Source organism: Girardinichthys multiradiatus, chromosome 4 (assembly GCF_021462225.1).
Source record: "Girardinichthys multiradiatus isolate DD_20200921_A chromosome 4, DD_fGirMul_XY1, whole genome shotgun sequence".
NCBI classification, from domain to species: domain Eukaryota; kingdom Metazoa; phylum Chordata; class Actinopteri; order Cyprinodontiformes; family Goodeidae; genus Girardinichthys; species Girardinichthys multiradiatus.
The window spans coordinates 2,073,233-2,093,791 of record NC_061797.1 but is presented as its reverse complement, the minus strand read 5'-3'; the positions used below and the strand labels follow the sequence as shown (position 1 = coordinate 2,093,791).

The 20,559-nt window shown below is 40.4% G+C and overlaps 1 protein-coding gene across 3 annotated transcripts in view; it reads left to right on the top strand.

Annotated features, from left to right (window-relative positions):
- Positions 1–14,440, top strand: part of arnt2 (aryl-hydrocarbon receptor nuclear translocator 2) — a 132,915-nt gene extending 118,475 nt beyond the window's left edge. For all 3 annotated transcript variants that reach the window (XM_047363256.1, XM_047363257.1, XM_047363258.1), the window contains 3 exons: positions 580–730; positions 10,894–11,039; positions 11,113–14,440. In XM_047363256.1, coding sequence (XP_047219212.1) covers positions 580–730; positions 10,894–11,039; positions 11,113–11,211 — 396 coding nt within the window. In that variant the 3' untranslated portion in view covers positions 11,212–14,440. The remainder of the gene's footprint in view (positions 1–579; positions 731–10,893; positions 11,040–11,112) is intronic.
- The last annotated feature ends 6,119 nt before the right edge of the window (positions 14,441–20,559 follow it).

The following is a 20,559-nucleotide window of genomic DNA, read 5'->3' as shown; positions in this document are numbered from 1 at the left end:
CTGACCAGCGAGCTACATTGGAACACATATTCTAATTTATTGAGTATCTGTATGTCATAACTGTAGCTAAAAGTTAAAGGCACTGTGAATTTTACTTTTGCTTCCACATAGGTATCCGGATTGTCTGCATGTGTTCTACAGTTGTGAAAACATTCGGACACCATTCGAAAGCATGTTTTTTTTATTCAAACGTATTTGGTAAAATGTTACACCTACAGGTATACCTTTACATAAATACATACCTGGAATTTTCTGTACACAAATGAAAGGTGGTTATATTATGTAAGTATGTGAATACTTTGTTTGAATTATTATTATTTTTTGGTTAATCTGCTATTTTGTCTCTCAGTATCCCTCAATATTGAGAAGGTTTTGTTTGATCTAATGGACACAAACTAAATCCAAGAGTTTCCTGATTTTAGTGAGATGCTGGTATATACCGGAGGGGCCTGTACCTGTTTGAGTTTTTCAGCTGTAACTCTGAACTAAGTGAACATTTTTTATCATGCCTTACTTTTAGCTGGCAGTACTGTTTCAACCCATTGAGCTGTATTTTTAACCAGTATTTATGGTTTCCAGTCCACTAAAGCCCAGTCTAGTCCATTTGGTATTGGATCTGGCCACAACTACCAGACTGACCCAGCGTCCTACAGTCCACTGTCATCCCCAGCCACATCCTCCCCCAGTGGAAATGCATACTCAGGCCTGACAAACCGCAGCACAGCTTTTGGTAAGCATTTGCCTTCAGTGACTATTTTACTTGTCATTTCAATGTAGTCTACTAATGTTTGCAGCTGTTTGGCTATTTGAATATGTAAATGTAATCCAATTAAACAAGAATGTTACAAGCAATGTATTTGACCAAGTAACATAAAAAACAAAGATCTCATATGTTCCAGTATGGAAATGTATTCTTTGTGTTGGAAATCTTCAGTTTAAAAAAGAGTTGTCTGATTTCTTAATACTTCTTAAGTCTGACCTGATTTATGATTTTCTTTCCATAATTACCACTGCCTTAATTATCACTATATTTATATATATTTATTATTGTCATTAAATATAAATCCAACACTGTCTTAATTTGTTAATGCAGAGTAGGCCCAATAGTACAACCCCGATTCCAATGATATTGGGACAATGTGTGAAATGTAAATACAATGATTTGCAAATTTTGTTCAAAGTACACACTACAAAAACAGATATTTAATGTTCAAACTGATTATTGCAAATATTCACTCATTTGGAATTTGATGGTTGCAAAAAGTTCCATAAAGCTGGGACAGGGTCATGTTTACCACTGTGTTACATCACCTTTCCTTTTAACAACACTCAATAGGCATTTGGGAACTGAGGACACTAACTTACAATTCAATTCAGTTTTATTTACATAGTGCCAGTTGGAGTGACTTACCCTAATTTTTCTAGCTTTGTAGGTGGACTTCTTTCCCATTCTTGCTTGATGTACAACTTCAGTTGTTCAACAGTCCGGGGTCTCCATTGTCATATTTTGCACTTCATTAGAGACTGTTCTGTACTGCAGGCAGGCCAGTCTAGTACCAGCACTCTTCTACAACAAGGCCATGCTGTTGGAACACGTGCAGAATGTGGCTTGGGATTGTCTTGCTGAAATAAGCAGGACGTCCCTGAAAATGTTGATTGGATAGCAGCATATTTTTCTTTAAAACTGTGCAATTACCCATGCCATGGGCAGTAACGCACCCCCATACCATAACAGATGCTGGCCTTCGAACTTCGTGCTAACAATCCGGTTATTCCTTTTCCATTTTGGCCCAGACTTGTCAGACTACAAAACACTTATCCAACACATCTCAGATGAGCCCAGGCACACAGAGGCCAGTAGCGTTCCTGGCGCTTTTTATATATGGCTTTGCACGGTAGAGTTTTAACTTGCACTTGTAGATGTAGCGACGAACTGTGTTAACTGACAATGGTTTTCTTAAGTGTTCCTGAGCCCACGTAGTAATATCCATTACAGGGTGGTGATGGATTTTAATGCAGTGGCTCCTGAGGGGTCGAAAGTCATGGGTATTCAGTGTTGGTTTTCAGCCTTGCAGCTTATGAGCAAAAAAGCCTGGAGCCTGGAGAAATCATAAAAAGCTAAGCATTGATATACAGGGGTTGGACAATGAAACTGAAACACCTGGTTTTAGACCACAATCATTTATTAGTATGGTGTAGGGCCTCCTTTTGCGGCCAATACAGCATCAATTCGTCTTGGGAATGACATATACAAGTCCTGCACAGTGGTCAGAGGGATTTTAAGCCATTCTTCTTGCAGGATAGTGGCCAGGTCACTATGTGATACTGGTGGAGGAAAACGTTTCCTGACTCGCTCCTCCAAAACACCCCAAAGTGGCTCAATAATATTTAGATCTGGTGACTGTGCAGGCCATGGGAGATGTTCAACTTCACTTTCATGTTCATCAAACCAATCGTTCACCAGTCTTGCATTGTCATCCTGATACACAGCACCTCAGGATACAATGTTTGAACCATTGGATGCACATGGTCCTCAAGAATGGTTCGGTAGTTCCCGGATGTGGGGAAAACAGTAAAAGACTCATCAGAGAACAATACATTTGCGCTCCTTGCACCATTGAAACCGACGTTTGGCATTGGCATGACTGACCAAAGGTTTGGCTATAGCAGCCCGGCCATGTATATTGACCCTATGGAGCTCCCGACGGACAGTTCTGGTGGAAACAGAAGAGTTGAGGTGCACATTTAATTCTGCCGTGATTTGGGCAGCTGTGGTTGTATGTTTTTTGGATACAATCCGGGATAGCACCCGAGCATCCCTTTCAGACAGCTTCCTCTTGCGTCCACAGTTAATCCTGTTGGATGTGGTTCGTCCTTCTTGGTGGTATGCTGACATTATCCTGGATACCGTGGCTCTTGATACATCACAAAGACTTGCTGTCTTGGTCACAGATGCGCCAGCAAGACGTTCACCAACAATTTGTCCTCTTTTGAACTCTGGTATGTCACCCATAATGTTGTGTGCATTTCAATATTTTGAGCAAAACTGTGCTCTTACCCTGCTAATTGAACCTTCACACTCTGCTCTTACTGGTGCAATACGCAATCAATGAAGACTGGCTACCAGGCTGGTCCAATTTAGCCATGAAACCTCCCACACTAAAATGACAGGTGTTTCAGTTTCATTGTCCAACCCCTGTAGGTAAATGAAGAGTAGGGGGAGAGGATTCAGCAAGTTAGAGGTCTGGAAATGACATACATTAATATTGTGGTATAAATGGAATTACTTAACAATTTTACTTATAAATAACTGACTGTAGATATTTTAAATAAAATTGCATACAATTATGTAGACATTTATCTTCGCTCTGCTGCAGGTTACTGAATAGTGATGTCAAACTGCTATTACATTTCAAATATCTCACCCTATTCACATGTCCATGGTTTACAAAACTTTTTCATACGATAATTACATCGTTTTGTTCATTTTATAAATCAAGGCTTTCTCTAAAAAGCTGTTATATCTGAACATAGTGACTTAATAAATTCTTTAATGACTTTACCTCATTAACTCAACTAATAAAATTAACCATTTTACACTAACCAAAGCATTTTATAGCATCCAAAACAAAGCACTATGTTTATAAAGCTGTAGAGCTTTTTTTGTTACAAGTTTGTTCTTCAACCATTACCAGGAACCGCACAAAAATATCTGCATTATCAATGAGTCATATCAAAACCGAGAGTAAAGTACTTTAGCAATATGTGCTCCATAAATACATGTTCAACCGGACCAAGAGATTATTGTAGACTGAATCCTTATGTGTCAAGTCAGATATACACTATGGGCCTCATTCTGTAAGATCCCAAATAAGGAGCGCTAAATTGAGTTGCGCTTGCTATCAGTGGGCGAATTACAGGTGATCTACTAAGATTATGTGCGCAATGAAAAACGAGTAAAAAAGAGGTGCGGGTAGCCCTATATAAATGAGGATTTTGCATGTGTTACTAGCGGTCATCATAGAGCATTTGGACAAAACAAGGCACAGATAGACCCCTAGTGGTGCTCAAGCACCTGCCCTTTTGCCTCGGATGAAAAAAGGGCCCTCTCTGCTGGAGCCAATTTTTTTCTTCATTCATCAATATTTAAACATGACATTTTCTGCCATCAATTCCTCCCAAAAGTGTTTTGATATTTGACGGGCATTTATTTGAGTTCACTGGCCCTGCACCGGTCCATGGCAAGCAGAAGAGCTCGCCTTGCCCCTCCCTCCTCCACTTTGCAGCCGCCAACCATCTCCTCTGGCCTGCATGAGGCAGGAAGGTCAGTGTTTCTGGAATACCAGAAGGGACATTGGAAGGCACATTGAAGGATATGACGATAAAAGAACTTTTGCCTAAAAGAATCTGGTGCCCTTCTGAAAAGTTTTTTAGTTTTTTTACCTTCATTGTCCCCTTAGACACTCCATTATGGTATGTTCTCTGGGGGTTGTTCAAGTTCAATTTTGTTTGTTTTAAAACATGCCTCAATATTTAAGTGCCGTCATTGTGGTTTTCTCTGTGGTGTATTGCAAGAAGAATTTAAATAAAATGCATACCTTAAATGGCTCGTGAAAAATGGCTTTGAGTCAGACTAGCCCAATTCTGAAGTCCTGCTGTATTTATCTGTCCCGCGCATTCATGGCTTTGTGAATATGTTGTGGAATGTGCAGCAAATAACTATAATCTGCACCGCCTTTTCTGGGCTACAGTGGCTTGTAAAACTATCCATACCCAACATATTGTCACAGTACAACCAATTTAGTTTCAATTCAGTTTATTTATATAGCGCCAATTCACATCACATGTCGTCTCAAGGCACTTCACAAAGTCAGGTACAGGTCCTTCTCAAAATATTAGCATATTGTGATAAAGTTCATTATTTTCATAATGTCATGATGAAAATTTAACATTCATATATTTTAGATTCATTGCACACTAACTGAAATATTTCAGGTCTTTTATTGTCTTAATACGGATGATATTGGCATACAGCTCATGAAAACCCAAAATTCCTATCTCACAGAATTAGCATATTTCATCCGACCAATAAAAGAAAAGTGTTTTTAATACAAAAAACGTCAACCTTCAAATAATCATGTACAGTTATGCACTCAATACTTGGTCGGGAATCCTTTTGCAGAAATGACTGCTTCAATGCGGCGTGGCATGGAGGCAATCAGCCTGTGGCACTGCTGAGGTCTTATGGAGGCCCAGGATGCTTCGATAGCGGCCTTTAGCTCATCCAGAGTGTTGGGTCTTGAGTCTCTCAACGTTCTCTTCACAATATCCCACAGATTCTCTATGGGGTTCAGGTCAGGAGAGTTGGCAGGCCAATTGAACACAGTGATACCATGGTCAGTAAACCATTTACCAGTGGTTTTGGCACTGTGAGCAGGTGGCAGGTCGTGCTGAAAAATGAAATCTTCATCTCCATAAAGCTTTTCAGCAGATGGAAGCATGAAGTGCTCCAAAATTTCCTGATAGCTAGCTGCATTGACCCTGCCCTTGATAAAACACAGTGGACCAACACCAGCAGCTGACACGGCACCCCAGACCATCACTGACTGTGGGTACTTGACACTGGACTTCTGGCATTTTGGCATTTCCTTCTCCCCAGTCTTCCTCCAGACTCTGGCACCTTGATTTCCGAATGACATGCAGAATTTGCTTTCATCCGAAAAAAGTACTTTGGACCACTGAGCAACAGTCCAGTGCTGCTTCTCTGTAGCCCAGGTCAGGCGCTTCTGCCGCTGTTTCTGGTTCAAAAGTGGCTTGACCTGGGGAATGCGGCACCTGTAGCCCATTTCCTGCACACGCCTGTGCATGGTGGCTCTGGATGTTTCTACTCTAGACTCAGTCCACTGCTTCCGCAGGTCCCCCAAGGTCTGGAATCGGCCCTTCTCCACAATCTTCCTCAGGGTCCGGTCACCTCTTCTCGTTGTGCAGCGTTTTCTGCCACACTTTTTCCTTCCCACAGACTTCCCACTGAGGTGCCTTGATACAGAACTCTGGGAACAGCCTATTCGTTCAGAAATGTCTTTCTGTGTCTTACCCTCTTGCTTGAGGTATCAATAGTGGCCTTCTGGACAGCAGTCAGGTCAGCAGTCTTACCCATGATTGGGGTTTTGAGTGATGAACCAGGCTGGGAGTTTTAAAGGCCTCAGGAATCTTTTGCAGGTGTTTAGAGTTAACCCGTTGATTCAGATGATTAGGTTCATAGCTCGTTTAGAGAGCCTTTTAATGATATGCAAATTTTGTGAGATAGGAATTTTGGGTTTTCATGAGCTGTATGCCAAAATCATCCGTATTAAGACAATAAAAGACCTGAAATATTTCAGTTAGTGTGCAATGAATCTAAAATATATGAATGTTAAATTTTCATCATGACATTATGGAAAATAATGAACTTTATCACAATATGCTAATATTTTGAGAAGGACCTGTACATACATTCCAATTAATCCTAACCATTGAACAATTCAGTCAGATTCAGTTATTTATTCAAATTAGATAAAAAGTTTTTCTGTCTAAGGAAACCCAGCAGATTGCATCGAGTCAGAGACATGTAGAAGTCACTCCTCCTGGATGAGCATGTAGAGACAGTGGACAGTCGCTGGCGTTGACTTTGAAGCAATCCCTCATACTGAGCATGCATGTAGTGACAGTGAAGAGGAAAAACTCACTTTTAACAGGAAACCTCCAGCAGAACCAGGCTCAGTGAGAGCGGCCATCTGCCACAACCAACTGGGAGTTTGAGAGAACAGAGCAGAGACACAAAGAGAACAAAGAAGCATTGGTCCAGGAGTTCTTTCTATGGGAAGGAAAAGTAATTGTTAATGGATGTAGCTCCTTTAGTGGTTTCATCTAGAAAGAAAGAACAGATAAACTCTGAGCCAGTTTTCAAGGTTAGAGTCTGAAAGAGATAGTCACAGTAAAAGCTCAGTCAATTGCCATGTCTAGGATAGAACCACAAACATAAATATATTTTTATTAGAATTTGATGTGAAAGACCAACACAAAGTGGTCTACAATTGTGAAGTGGAACGAGAATTGTACATGATTACTCTTTTTTGTTTTTTTTACAAAAACCCCCCGAAAAGGGCATTGTGCAAAAATATTCAGCCATCCGGGGGCAAGTGCAAAATGGTGACATTTTTATGTCCTCCTCCAAACATTTTGCACATTCAGATAATTAGCATATATTCTGCATATTCATGAAGTCAAACACGCTAAATGGATTGCGCTTGCTATTCTGCTCATTTGACAGAATCCTTGGTGCACCTGGTTAGTGGGTCAACTTTGTGCACGCTATCAAGTTTTCTGGTGTTTTTATAAACACAAACCTTTAGTAGATCCTCAATTCCAACTATAGGGGGATCATTCTCCTCAGCCTCCCTGGTAAGGCCTACGCCAGGGTATTGGAGAGGAGAGTCCGGCCGGTAGTCGAACTTCGGCTTCAGGAGGAGCAGTGTGGTTTTCGCCCCAGTCGTGGAACAATGGACCAGCTTTATACCCTCTGCAGCGTACTCAAGGGTTCTTTGAAGTTTGCCCAACCGGTCCACATGTATTTTGTGGACCTGGAGAAGGCATTCGACTGTGTGCCTCATGGTGCCCTGTGGGGAGTGCTCCAGGAGTACGGAGTCAGGGGTCCTTTATTAGGGGCCATCCGGTCTCTGTACAAGCGGAGCAGGAGTTTGGTCTGCATTGCGGCACTAAGTCGGACCAGCTCCCGGTGCATGTTGGACTCCGGAAGGGCTGCCCTTTGTCACCGGTTCTGTTCATAACTTTTATGGACAGAATTTCTAGCCACAGCCAAGGGCCGGAGGGGGTCTGGTTTGCGAAGTACTCAATTTACCGGTCAGTTTGCATTCCTACCCTCACTCATGGCCATGAACTTTGGGTCATGACCGAAAGAACGAGATCCCGGTTACAAGCGGATGAAATGAGCTTCCTCCGTAGGGTGGCGGGCTCCCTTAGAGATAGGGTGAGGAGCTCAGCCATCCAGGAGGGGCTTGGAGTAGAGCCGCTGCTCCTCCACATCAAGAGGAGCCAGTTGAGGTGGCTCGGTCATCTATACCGGATGCCTCCTCGGGAGGTGTTCCAGGCACGTACCACCGAGAGGAGGCCCAGGGGATGGCCAAGGACATGCTGGAGGGACTATGTCTCTCAGCTGTTCTGGGAATGCCTTGGGCTCCCCCTGGAGGAGCTGGAGGAGGTGTCTGGGGAGAGGAAGGTCTGGGCGTCTCTACTGAATCTGCTGCCCCCGCGACCCATTTCCGGATGAAGCGGAAGGCTCACCCATCCAAATCATTGAAATCAAGTGTTCAATCACGTCCATACCCACAGGTGTATAAAATCTAGCAATTAGGCATGCAACCGGTTTCTTCAAACATTTGTAATAGAATGGGTTGCTCCCAGGAGCTCAGTGAATTCTAGCATGGTACTGTGATAGAATGTCACCCAAGCAACACCACAGCCGTGAAATTTTCTCGTCCCCAAATATTTTACCATCTTATGTCATTGGTCTTATCAGAAAGTGGAGGCGATTGGTAACGACAACAGCGGGGGCAGTGAAGGCTGATGCACTTGGTGCACAGAGGTCACCACGAGCTCTGCTGTGTCCAGCGCGAAGTGTGACAATCCTCCATCGTGCAAACAGAAAAGGCTTGATTTTCTGGTCAGCAACTTGTCAAATAAGTTTAGATTCTAAAAATTAACTGAATAGTTACTTTGCCTTGTAACTAGTTACTTTGATAGTGCAGTAATTGAGTTACTAAGTTACCTAGTTATTTTTTGGGAGAAGTAACTATTAACTATAAATAGCTACTTTTAAAAAAAAATAACTGGTACCACAGCATCCAGAATGAGATGGAGGAGCAAGTTTGCATTTCTTGTTTGGTTATTTTGTTCAGTTTAAAGATAGGCCGCGTGGCTTCTAAAGGTCTACAAATTGAATCAGATGGAATAATCCTTAATGCTTAAGTAGAGAGCACTCAATGTTTATGTTTTGCTTAATAAAGGACTGAAATGCAAAAGAATTAAGGTAAAGCTGAGTATTTTAATAAGAAGAAGAAACAGAACTTCCAAAACAGCCTTGCAAATAGAGAACAGAGATGAGACATATGAAATGGGCAGGGCAGAAAAGACAAGGAACATAGCAGTGAACAAGGAATCCTGCAGGGAATAAAGAGATGACAGGAGCTTAAATACACTGAGGCAGAGTCGGAGAAAAGCCAAGGAAACCAGAAGACTTAATCAGATAAAACCAGGAGCAGCTGTGGCAGATAGATGGCAGAGCAGCTGAAGGAGGAAAACTAATTAATCTGAGCAGAGCAGAAATACAAGAAAACCCAGGGGAAATATCTAACTGAACTCGAACAGAAAATAACTGTAAATGGATAAAGTATATGAGAAGAAACTAAATACAAAAAAATTAACTAATAAAGCAACAATTTCCCTTTGGGATTAATAAAGTATTTTTGAATTGAATTGAACACCTTAATAACCATAGCAGCACAGGGAAATAAACTAAATAGTTCACAACCCAAAGAACATACAAGGAAATTATCACAAACAAAAATCATAAAACGCCTCAGGATTGTGAGATTCTATTGTTTCGCCTAAAGGCTTCTTCAATTCTGAAGATGGCTGCCGAGCATGGATGGGCAATATGTTCCTCATAGTTCCCTCCCAATATTGTGTGGTAGTTATTGGGGTAGTATATTCTTATCATGATATTTCCCAATAATGTTAAATGATACTATAATTTCCCATGGCTAGTTGGAAGTAACAGGCTGATACGTTGTCAGAACAAAACCACTAATAGTTCTGTGAAAGTCACTAATGAGGCAACTAGGTAATGAGAGTCACAGGTCCTATCCTATTTAGTGTTGGTTTTTCATGTTTAACATAGAAAGCTTCTTTCACTCCTTTTTCAAATCACCTGTCTTCCCTTTCCAAAATGTGCACTTTGCTGTCTTCAAACTGGTGTCCCATGTCCTTAAAATTTAAATGAACCGCTGATTCTTGACTCGATGTGTTGACTCTTCTGTGTTAAATCATCTGTTGGGTAGCTGCTGTTTATTTTTTCCACTGTAGGTGTCTGAACATTCCTTACTGGACAGCACACCACTGAGGTTGTGTTTGGGTGTTTAATCCTGAAACAATCTGTGAGTGTTGTTAGGGTTATAAAGGACCACAATATTAAGCTTAGAAAATAATCTTAGTTTCTCAGATACTCCAGCCACATATGTACAGAGCATGTTCTTCCAACTCTTCTTTTTCTTTCCTTCACTAAATCAAATGTTTTCTTGAAAACCATGATACCTTAACATAATCACAGTTAGAATAACCACACGTTTGAAGTGTTATTATACTTTGAAATACTGTCAGATATCAGCTAGTTTTCTTGCTTTCTCTGTCTGTTTGGGGCTTGTTTTCATGTTTTCAATATTTATTTTATTTAATTTTATTTAGACAGGTAATCTCATTGAGACTGGTCTGTTATTGCACATTACACAAAAATGAATAAATAAATGTTAACGTGTTCAAAACTAATTATTCCTGCTGTTGACTTTATAATTAAATCATTATTTGAAAAATTTACTTTGTATTTATCTTTGTATTTATCTTTGATATAAAAAATTACTTTGGTGATCTGACAAAAAAAGGAAAAATAGAAGTGTGTAAACACTTTTTACAACCCTGTAAAAATAAAGCTGGCCAACTCAGTCAATGAAGTATTTGTTCAACTGCTCAACAGAATTTCCTAATGTTACATTGAATATTAGAAAGGTGAGTTGTGATCAGTTTTCTTCAAATCTGATGCAGCACATTTCTTTATGTTTGTAGATGTGTCAGGAGAAGGTAGTCAAAGTGGAGCCCAGTTCCAGGGCCGTCCTAGTGAGGTCTGGTCCCAGTGGCAGAACCAGCATCATTCCCAGCAGTCTGGGGAACAGCATGCACATACCAATCCCAGCCAGACAGAAGTCTTCCAGGTAACACTCTCTCCACACTCAACAAGTGACTCCTGTATCCAATTATGTGACACATGATCCCATGTCTCTTTAGGACATGTTGCCCATGGCTGGAGATCCCACCCAGGGAACAGCTAACTACAACATCGAGGATTTTGCAGATCTCGGCATGTTCCCTCCTTTCTCTGAGTAAAAGTCACCTCTACAAAGTTCTTTGCATCTTACAGATGGACTCATGTCTGCATTTAGTTCTTATGTTTTATCTCATTTTTTATATGTAGCTGGATGAGCGGCACTCGGCCACTTAAAAAAATTTGTTTTATCCGTTGCATTTGTATCATCTCACTGCAGAATAATGTACCAGATGTGAGGCCTGAAGTATAAACTGGTAAACATATGCGTACCTTGGTGTGGTGATTACGAGAGTCTCACTTTCAGCCTTTCTCAGCTTGTGATTCATGCTGCGACTTGATGTTGGGGTTACTGAGTGTGCTCTGTATAGTCAGCATGCTCAGAACCGCAGGGATGCCTTTGAGCTATAACAGCCACATCTATCAGAGGTGATTGTCATTGTTACTAAGATTTGATGAAGAACTCACTTTTAGTCTTTTTAAGAGAAGAATTACAGAGAAAAGTATACCATCTTAAATATCCAGCTCTCCTTAACTTTTAACTCAACTTTTTCTAATGTAATGCACCAGTCAATTGGTTGCTGATCTAAATCAGTCAATGTTTCTCAATTGGTCAATTTGGTGTGACCAATGAGGTCAAATACCAAACAATTTCAGAGCATTTTTTCCTGTTCATTTGATGTATCAACATTGGAACTCTTCAATTAAGGTTATTTTGAGTTCAGTAAAATTCCAATGAAATTAATAGATGCTTTGATGCAAAGTAGGAATAATGTTACAATTCCTCAATTTTCTGTTGGAATTCCAAACTTCTACCTCTATCAAAGAAAGTGCAGAAAATGTTTTCAATTATGGTCAGTATTTGTTACATTTATTTGTTGAATTAAAACAAAATGTCAAGTGGCTCCCACTTTTTTGGGTTTAAACTGCAGGTTTCCCCCACTTGAAAAGGCAGCTTGCTTCAATAGGATTCAAACTGGATTTCACTCAATGACCCAGAAACAATTTTTCTTTTCCTCCTTTCCTTTATTTTTAAAGTTCACAGGTGGTCACAATAGGTGAAAAACCTTAAACACAAAGAAAACACAAAAAGGGTTAAGCAAAAACCCAATAAACCACATTTAACTATGATCAAAATAATTAGCCCTTTAAATGATTATGAATTATTCTTGAAACTAAGTATAACATCCCAAATTACACCCAAAAATCAAACAAAAATATTTAAAGCATTAAATATCAGTTTCTACATATATTCAAGTACAGTCTGCAGCTCACCGGCTCCTTCCTTTCCTTGAAACAAACTTTCCTGCAGTGTCCATTTTCCAGCACCTCTCTCACACATCGTCAGCAGCTCATGTGTTAGAGAGTACCTCCAAACAATTTATTTAATCATCTCCACCTGGAGAAAACAGGCTGCTGCCACCAGGGTGGGAGACACACCCAGACCTGCACTCAGCCAGAAAGGGGCGGGGCCTGAAGCTCAGCTCAACACAAAGTTTACTTAATTATGGTTTGCATGTTTATAGGGCAATGGATATCTTTTTACTTGAAAGGATCAGAACAGATCTGTGGATTTCTGCTAAAAACAGTTATCCACTTATGCCATCAGGTGGCTTCCCTAGGAAACAAATAAATGACTAACTGCACCAAAATGAATTTACTATACCACAGAATGTTCACCATGTAAATGTTTTATACTGCTTAGAAATGTTAGCTTAGCATTCCTTCTTTACATCTTCACTTAAACTAGATTTCTGACCAGAATTGACAATTTTACAAGAAATCAATCACCAGGAAATATGTTTTTGCCATTTTCTTTAAAATGATCATATTGTGGTTCTTACATATAGTTTTAAACCTCAAAAATCCACCTTCCCTCTGCCATTTTGATTGATTGTCCTCTCACAAACGGGACTACAATACAACAGTAGAAGGACTAAGGCAGCACAGAAGAGCAGCAACATGAGTCAGAATGTAGTGGCATTTGTGTTTATGTTTTATTAATTAGCGTCAGTGCCCCTGAATAGAACAAGTTAGCAAAGGAATGCTGCCTTCCAGCATTGGCCACCGACCAGATGCCACCGGTGTGGGTTGTTTCATAAAAATAATTGGGGGGTTTATTTCTATGCCCGTCACATGCCGCTGATGTGCATTGCCCTTTACAGTCTTTCTAAAGTAAATTAAAATCAGCCAGAACAGTAACCAGCAGTTCCTACCTCAAAGACCACAGCAAATCGGTGTGGTTCAGTAAAAGTACACCTCAGACTGCAGATTGGATGTAGGTAACTGTGAAGGTGTAAACAAAAATGTTTTAAAATAGACGCTAGTAGTATTTCTTATTACTGATCCTATAACAGCTGCTGTTTGCTAAATTCTCACTGCTCAGTACACCTGTGGTTTGCTAATGATGATAGTGTGACATGCAACACACAGCAGAGTCAGCAGGAGGATCTGTATGTATTTCCTTTCTGATGGAGAGCTTTGACACATCTCCTGTCATCCTGTGAGAATCAGTTCATCTCAAATTCTTCTCCATTTTCCCTTGGATATTACTTTTCAAACAAAATCCAGTCACAGCTGTTTTCTCAATGTACATCCCTACCTACAGGCACTTGGGTCAGTACAGGAAAAACATTTTTTATTGTCACTGTATTAGCAGAGAGCAGCAGGAGAAGCCAATTTGCCCCGTTTCTCTCTCCCTATGAACATTATTGTGTATCCAATTTGTAGCGATGTCCTGAAACCTTTCATGTTACAATGGGATAAAATGCATAAATACAATAAAAAACCTTATTGCATCCAGTCCCTGAGTTACCGCTTAAAGTGCACTTCATGAAACTAACTGCTAATCTTACCAGCCTGATGCCCCAGTAGTGTGCAGCTGGTTGTCTTCATCTCTCACTGCTTGACTGTAACACACTGTAATGTTTTCATTAACCAAGAGACTGAATAATAGTTTGCAGTGAAGGAACCTTTTCATGAACTGTATCATGTTCTTCACAGAAGGAATAAACTTTAGACAACAGAGGCTTTTGCTAAGGATCTAAAATTATTATTTTTTAAATATTGTCATTTTCATGTCAACTCATCTTACATTAACAGAGTACTTTTTTGTGCAAGTCTTAATGATATTGTGTATAATGTGAGTGCGTATTTAACTATTAGTATGTGGTTAGCTAGTATACTGTATATTGCCTTCTAGACCTGTTTAAATTGTGTAAATGTGACCCATTCTTTTGTGTAACAAATTGTACCTGTGACAATAAACTCTTCTTGATTTGGTGGCTTCCATTCAAGGGTTACTTCATCAATATTTTGTTCTTTACATTTAAACACAGAGACCTATTTTTATAGCAATTCTGTTTCCAAACCAAGTACTAAAATCATATGTAGGAGATTAAGATTTTTACACAAGATACATTGAGGGTAATAATTCTTTATCCCCAGGTGAATTTGTAGGTGTGCTAATTTACAAAGAAATGAACAGTCTCTAATTTTGATGATTTTTATTTTATTGGAAAGAGATAGACTAAAAACCAAATATCAAAAGAAGAAGTAGGGGTGGTGGAGGAGTATAAATACCTCGGTGTTCACCTGGACAACAGACTGGAGTGAAGATGCAACTGTGAAGCCATCTACAAGAAGGGACACACTGTACTTCTTGAGGAAGCTTAGGTCCTTTGGTGTTTGCAGCAAGATGCTGCATATCTTCTATAAGTCTATTGTGGAAAGTGTGATCTCTTCTGCCATCATCTGCTGGGGAAGCAGCATTAGAGCCAGGGACTTAAAAAAGCTCAACAAGCTGATAAAGAAGGCTGGCTCTGTTATGGGGACTCCTCTGGAACCTCTGGAAATCATTGTGGAAAGACGGATTCTTCATAAAATGAAGAACATTATGGAGAACCCTGAGCTATAATGAGCTACAAAAACATTTAATTTTCCTTTGGGATTAATAAAGTATTTTTGAATTTAATTGAATTTAATTGAAATGACATGTCCTGGTCAAAAATAACACCAAGGTTTTTTACTTTATTACGGGAGGTCAATTTAATGCCATCCAGGTTAAGTGATTGACCAAGCAGTTTCTTTTTTTAAAGACTCCGGTCCAAAGACAACAACTTCTGTCTTGTCTGAATTTAGAGGCAAAAAATTTGAAGTCATCCAAGTTTGCATGTCTTCAAGACATGCTTTGTAGTCTATCTAACTGGTCAGGATTTATGGATAAGTAAAGCTGACTATCATCAGCGTAACAGTGAAAATTTATCCTATGCTGCCTGATAATTTGACCTATTGGAAGCATAAATATAGTAAAGAGAATTGGCCCAAGTACTGAACCCTGTGGTACTCCACAATTAACCCTGGAGTTTAAAAATGATTTATCATTTACATGAACAAACTGGAGTCTGTCAGACAACTACGCAATGATGAAATAACACTATCAACAAGAGAATAAATTTTTGAAGTGTCAAAAACAAAATTATTGCCCTCCACTGTGCTTTTCTGTGATAATGAAGAAATTAAAAGTGGAACAGATTCTTTAAAGGTTGTTACAGCATTGTCTGATAATGATCTACTATAATGAAATTTTCTTTCAGGTGTGGAGTACTTGGTTGAATTAAACTCAAAGGTTATTAAGAAATGGTCAGACAGGATAGGGTTATGAGAAAATATTGTTATGTCTTTACACTCAATGCCATATGTCAGCACAAGGGCCAGAGAATGAAGACAAAGGTGGGTATGTTTGTTAATGTTTTGAGCAAAGCCAATTGAGTCTAAGATAGCATTAAAGGCTATATTTAAGCTATTACTTTCAGTGTCAACATGAATGTTAAAATCCCCCTCTATAATAACCTTATCTGTATTTAACACTAAATCAGATAAAAGGTCTGAAAACTGATCTAAAAATTGAGAATAAGGGCCTGGTGGACGGTACAAAACAACAAACAGAAGTGGTTTTAGTGCTTTACAATTTGGATGAGGAAAACTAAGGATTAAATATTCAAAAGAGTTGTAGCTATTGATAGTAACATAATCCTCTTGCTGCAGCCAGGTTTCTGTGAGGCAAAATAAATCAATCTGATTGTCACAAATCAGGTCACTAACTAGCAAAGTCTTTGAAGAGAGAGATCTTGTGTTCAGTAGGCCACATTTAATTGTTTTATTTTTGTTTTTAGTCTGAGTTGTGTTTATTTTTATTAGATTTTCCTGATTTCCTCATTTTAGATTATTTCTTAATCTATTCAGTTTTGGCCGTGGGCAAGACACTGTCTTAATAGGGTAATGGGTGGGTAGCAGTAAAGAAGCTGCAGAGAGGAGTGTTAAACTACGGCCCTGCTTCCTGGTCTGAACCCTGGGTTGTCAAAGTTTTGGAGAACTAATAAATTCGGCCAGATTCCTTGAAAGAAGAGCTGCTCCTTCTAAATTGGGACCAGGTTTTCCCCAAAATGTTCGCCAATTATCAATGTAGCCCACATCGTTTTCTGGACACCACCTAGACAGCCAGTGGTTGAATGACAGCACGCAGTTAAACATGTCGTCACTGGTCAGATCAGGGAGGGGACCAGAGAAAATTACGGAGTCCGACATTGTTTTGGCAAATTTACACCTAGAAGCAACACTAACTTTAGTGACCTCCGATTGACGTAACCGGGTGTCATTACCGCCAGCATGAATAACAATCTTACTGTATTTACGCTTATCCTTAGCCAGCAGTTTCAGGTAGGATTTGATGTGGCCCGTTCTGGCCCCTGGCAGACATTTGACTATGGTCGCTGGTGTCTCTAGTGCCACGTTTCTGACTATGGAGCTGCCGATTACCAGAGTTGGCTTCTCAACGGGTGTGTCGCTTTTTTCAACATAATTAAATAGAATCATACAGCTCTGATGCTCTTTGCAATTCTCATCATTTGCTGAATTTTGTTAGGCACTTGCCTATTCCAACTCCTCCAAATCAGGGCCCATATTCACAAAAAATCCTAAGCCTAAAAGTAGCTCCTAGGGATGTCATTCTAAGAAAAATCTTAAAAATTCTGGAATTCTAAGATTTTTCTTAGATTTTTCCCTTGGTAAGATAAAACTTATTCACAAAGCATCTTAGGCCTAAATAAAGCTCCTAAAGTGAACAAATGCAGGACCTTTAGTGATCTCAAGAGTCTAAAGCAGAGAAGATGTTTTCTGTACAGTAAGCAATAGTGAAGTAATAAAACACTACCGGCTTGATCGCCCAGGGATCCACCCCTAAACAGTCGAGTAAAAGAGCACATAAACCTAAAACAATCATACAATTATTAATATAGAGAAAAAAATAAACATTATCACCCCTCTGGGGGAAATTAAATAGTTTCAGCAGCAGGACAGGTTAAAGGTCAACCTCTAGTAAAAACCTGAAATATATAAATATATACAATGTATGTGGACATTATCGGGCGGTGGAAGGAGTACTTCGAGGATCTCCTCAATCCTGCCATCACGCATTCCCTGGTGGAAACAGAGGCTGGGGACTCAGGGTTGGACTCTTTCATCGACCAGGATGAAGTCACCGAGGTGGTTAAAAAGCTCTGCGGTGGCAGGGCTTCAGGGGTGGATGAGATCCGCCCTGAGTACCTCAAGTCTCTGGATGTTGTAGGGCTGTCATGGTTGACACGCCTCTTCAACATTGCGTGGCGATCGGTGTCGAGGTAGGAAAACTTTACTGGCCGTCAGTTAACTCTTACATTACTCCTAACCTCTCATCGATTCTTTTTATTTGGCACCCCAAAGGACAATCCTCAGTCAGAGATCAGTTGTACGTTTCCACAAGTTTATTAAAACCAATCTGAATTCAGAGAGGAGACACACACTTACACGGGTACCAGGAAATGTCTGTGTGTTGTCTCACTGGGGGCTGCGTTACATTACATTTTATACCCCACGCTGCTATGCAGTACACATACACAATCATTCTGTCTGTGGATGTCTCCCCAGCAACAGTATTAAAGAAACAGAGATACATTTAATCATTTAATTAAAGAATTGTTTCCCACACGTCTTCAGGAATCTTCAGGGAGAGGAGTACCATGCCTCCCCAATACACTGCCAGCTTCTCACGATACAGACAGAAAACACGTCTTCAGGAATCTTCAGGAACCATCAGTGCCCTGCTGGTTCCACCCCTTCCTCTGGGTGCTCCACACCATCCACCACTACCAGCTGACCACCAACATGCCATCCGCCTCCACGACCGGGGCCACTGTACCTGTAATTATAAAATAAATAGGGTGGAGGAGGGGGTAACCCCCCTCCTTGGCACTGATCAGTCACAGGTGGTAACATAAACATAGGGGTGTGTGCTGCAGGAGGAACAGGTTGAGCTGCAGCTAACATTACATTTTCAGTTATATCACTTTTTCTCTTATTTAATTTCTCTTTGGCCTCTTGCAGCTGTAATTTAAGGAGCTGGTTCTGGAGCTGCTCTTTCTCCTCTTTTCTTTTTCTCTGCCTTCTGAGCTGTATGTAAACGGTGAATTAAATGTTTTTTCCACTTTGTGAAGTCTGTTCCCTGCAAATCAGGATTATTTTTCATCTTTTGACACATGTCAACAGGAACTCCTTTTAATATGGCTTTTTAAACAGCTGTCCCATTCCTGTCCCGTCACCCTTAGGATTAACTCCTGTGTGTCTCATCCTCGTGTCCACTGCAGCACTAATGTGCTCTTTAGGATGCTGATTAGGGTCCCAATTGAATTGAGGAACCGCAACGGGGGCGGATACTGATTTCTTATGGCCTTCATAGGGCTGTCATTACACGTGTCAGGGGTGTGTCATCAGGGTCCTTACTGCAATCAGCATTCTGTTCTATCTCCCTAGCCACCGAGGGACACACAGATCGTCCCAAAATTGCTCTAAAGTCACCCAAGGCCAGTGTCATGCCTTTAGTCAATGTATCTAATTCCTGTAACCAGACACGTCCACATCCTGCAATAGGTGGCAACTTATCCACTAATGCCTGTACATCTCCCAATGAAAAAGGGACATATTTTGTCATTCCAACTGATGAGGTCAACAACGGACATTGAAATCTGGATGGACCGCTGTGGCTACGAGTAGTCATGGTGTGTGTTCTTCCAGAATCTTTAAACTGTTTTTCTGTCATCTGTTGACAAACTTTCTCATATAAATCATGCACTTTTGATTCCAATAGTGTAACCCCTCTTAAAAGTCTAAGCGTTTCTTGTGCTTCTGTCTCTCTTAGGCCCTACTTCAGCTCTTTTGCTTCAACTTTACACTTTATTCCACCAAGTCGCCCTTCCTCATCAGCTTTAATCAACCAACTTTCTTTATCCTTCAGATACCTCTTATATTCTCGGTTCAACCATCTACCTAACGGTTCCCTGTCATCTACTCCTCCTTCGACAATCAATCTCTCCTGCCATGTTGAACAACTTGTCTTTTTTTTTTTTTAACTCTATGGCAATACGTTTGTAATATAATCACCGCTTCTACAGTCACTCACACTCAAGTGCAGCCATTCGCAGCCACTCATTTGTATTCTCTCCTCACTCATATGCATAGTAAATCCAGTTAGACAAATACAAAAACACAACAGGATATTTAGCGTGCGCGCGCGGAGGGCCTTTAACCCTTCCACTCAGCGGGACTTTTTCAGTCTCTCCTGGTCCAACCGCTGTATTCCCAATCCGGTTTGACACCTAGGAATCAGGCCTCCGTTGACTCCCTGGAATTCCTTTTACTTAATCTTATTATTACAGTTTCACCATTTAAGTATCTCAACTGTCTTCCCTCACCTGCCAATTCAGGGTCTCGCAGTCCTATCCCTGCCACTTTGAGGCGTCCTCAGTCCCTCGGGGAGGCTCTTACTAACCCCAGCCTAAATACCCCTGTCCTCGTCAGGACTGAGTTTGGATTGCCAAATCCGGAACTTATTTGCTTCAACACCGTCACCATTTAAGTATCTTCGGTGAAAAGTATGTTACAGCCTCAACATTCAAGGATCTCGGCTAAAATTTATCTTGTGTCAATCAACAAATATTTTTACGCAATATATCATTTCTTTACCATAATACATTATTTCAACCAACAAATATTTCACCCAAAACTGATCAAGACTGTAAATTTAAAAGAAAACAGATATCTATTCCACAACACCACAAACACTATTAGCAGGCAAAAGGAGAATAAATATAGATCTCCTTACCATTTGTTTTGGGTCGGCCCTGTGGTGTTGTAGAACGACGTCTGCCTCGTAGTCAATTAATTATCCTTTAATTAGTGCCAAATCCGGGTCACAGCACCAAACTGTCGAGGTAGGAAAACTTTACTGGCCGTCAGTTAACTCTTACATTACTCCTCACCTCTCATCGATTCTTTTTATTTGGCACCCCAAAGGACAATCCTCAGTCAGAGATCAGTTG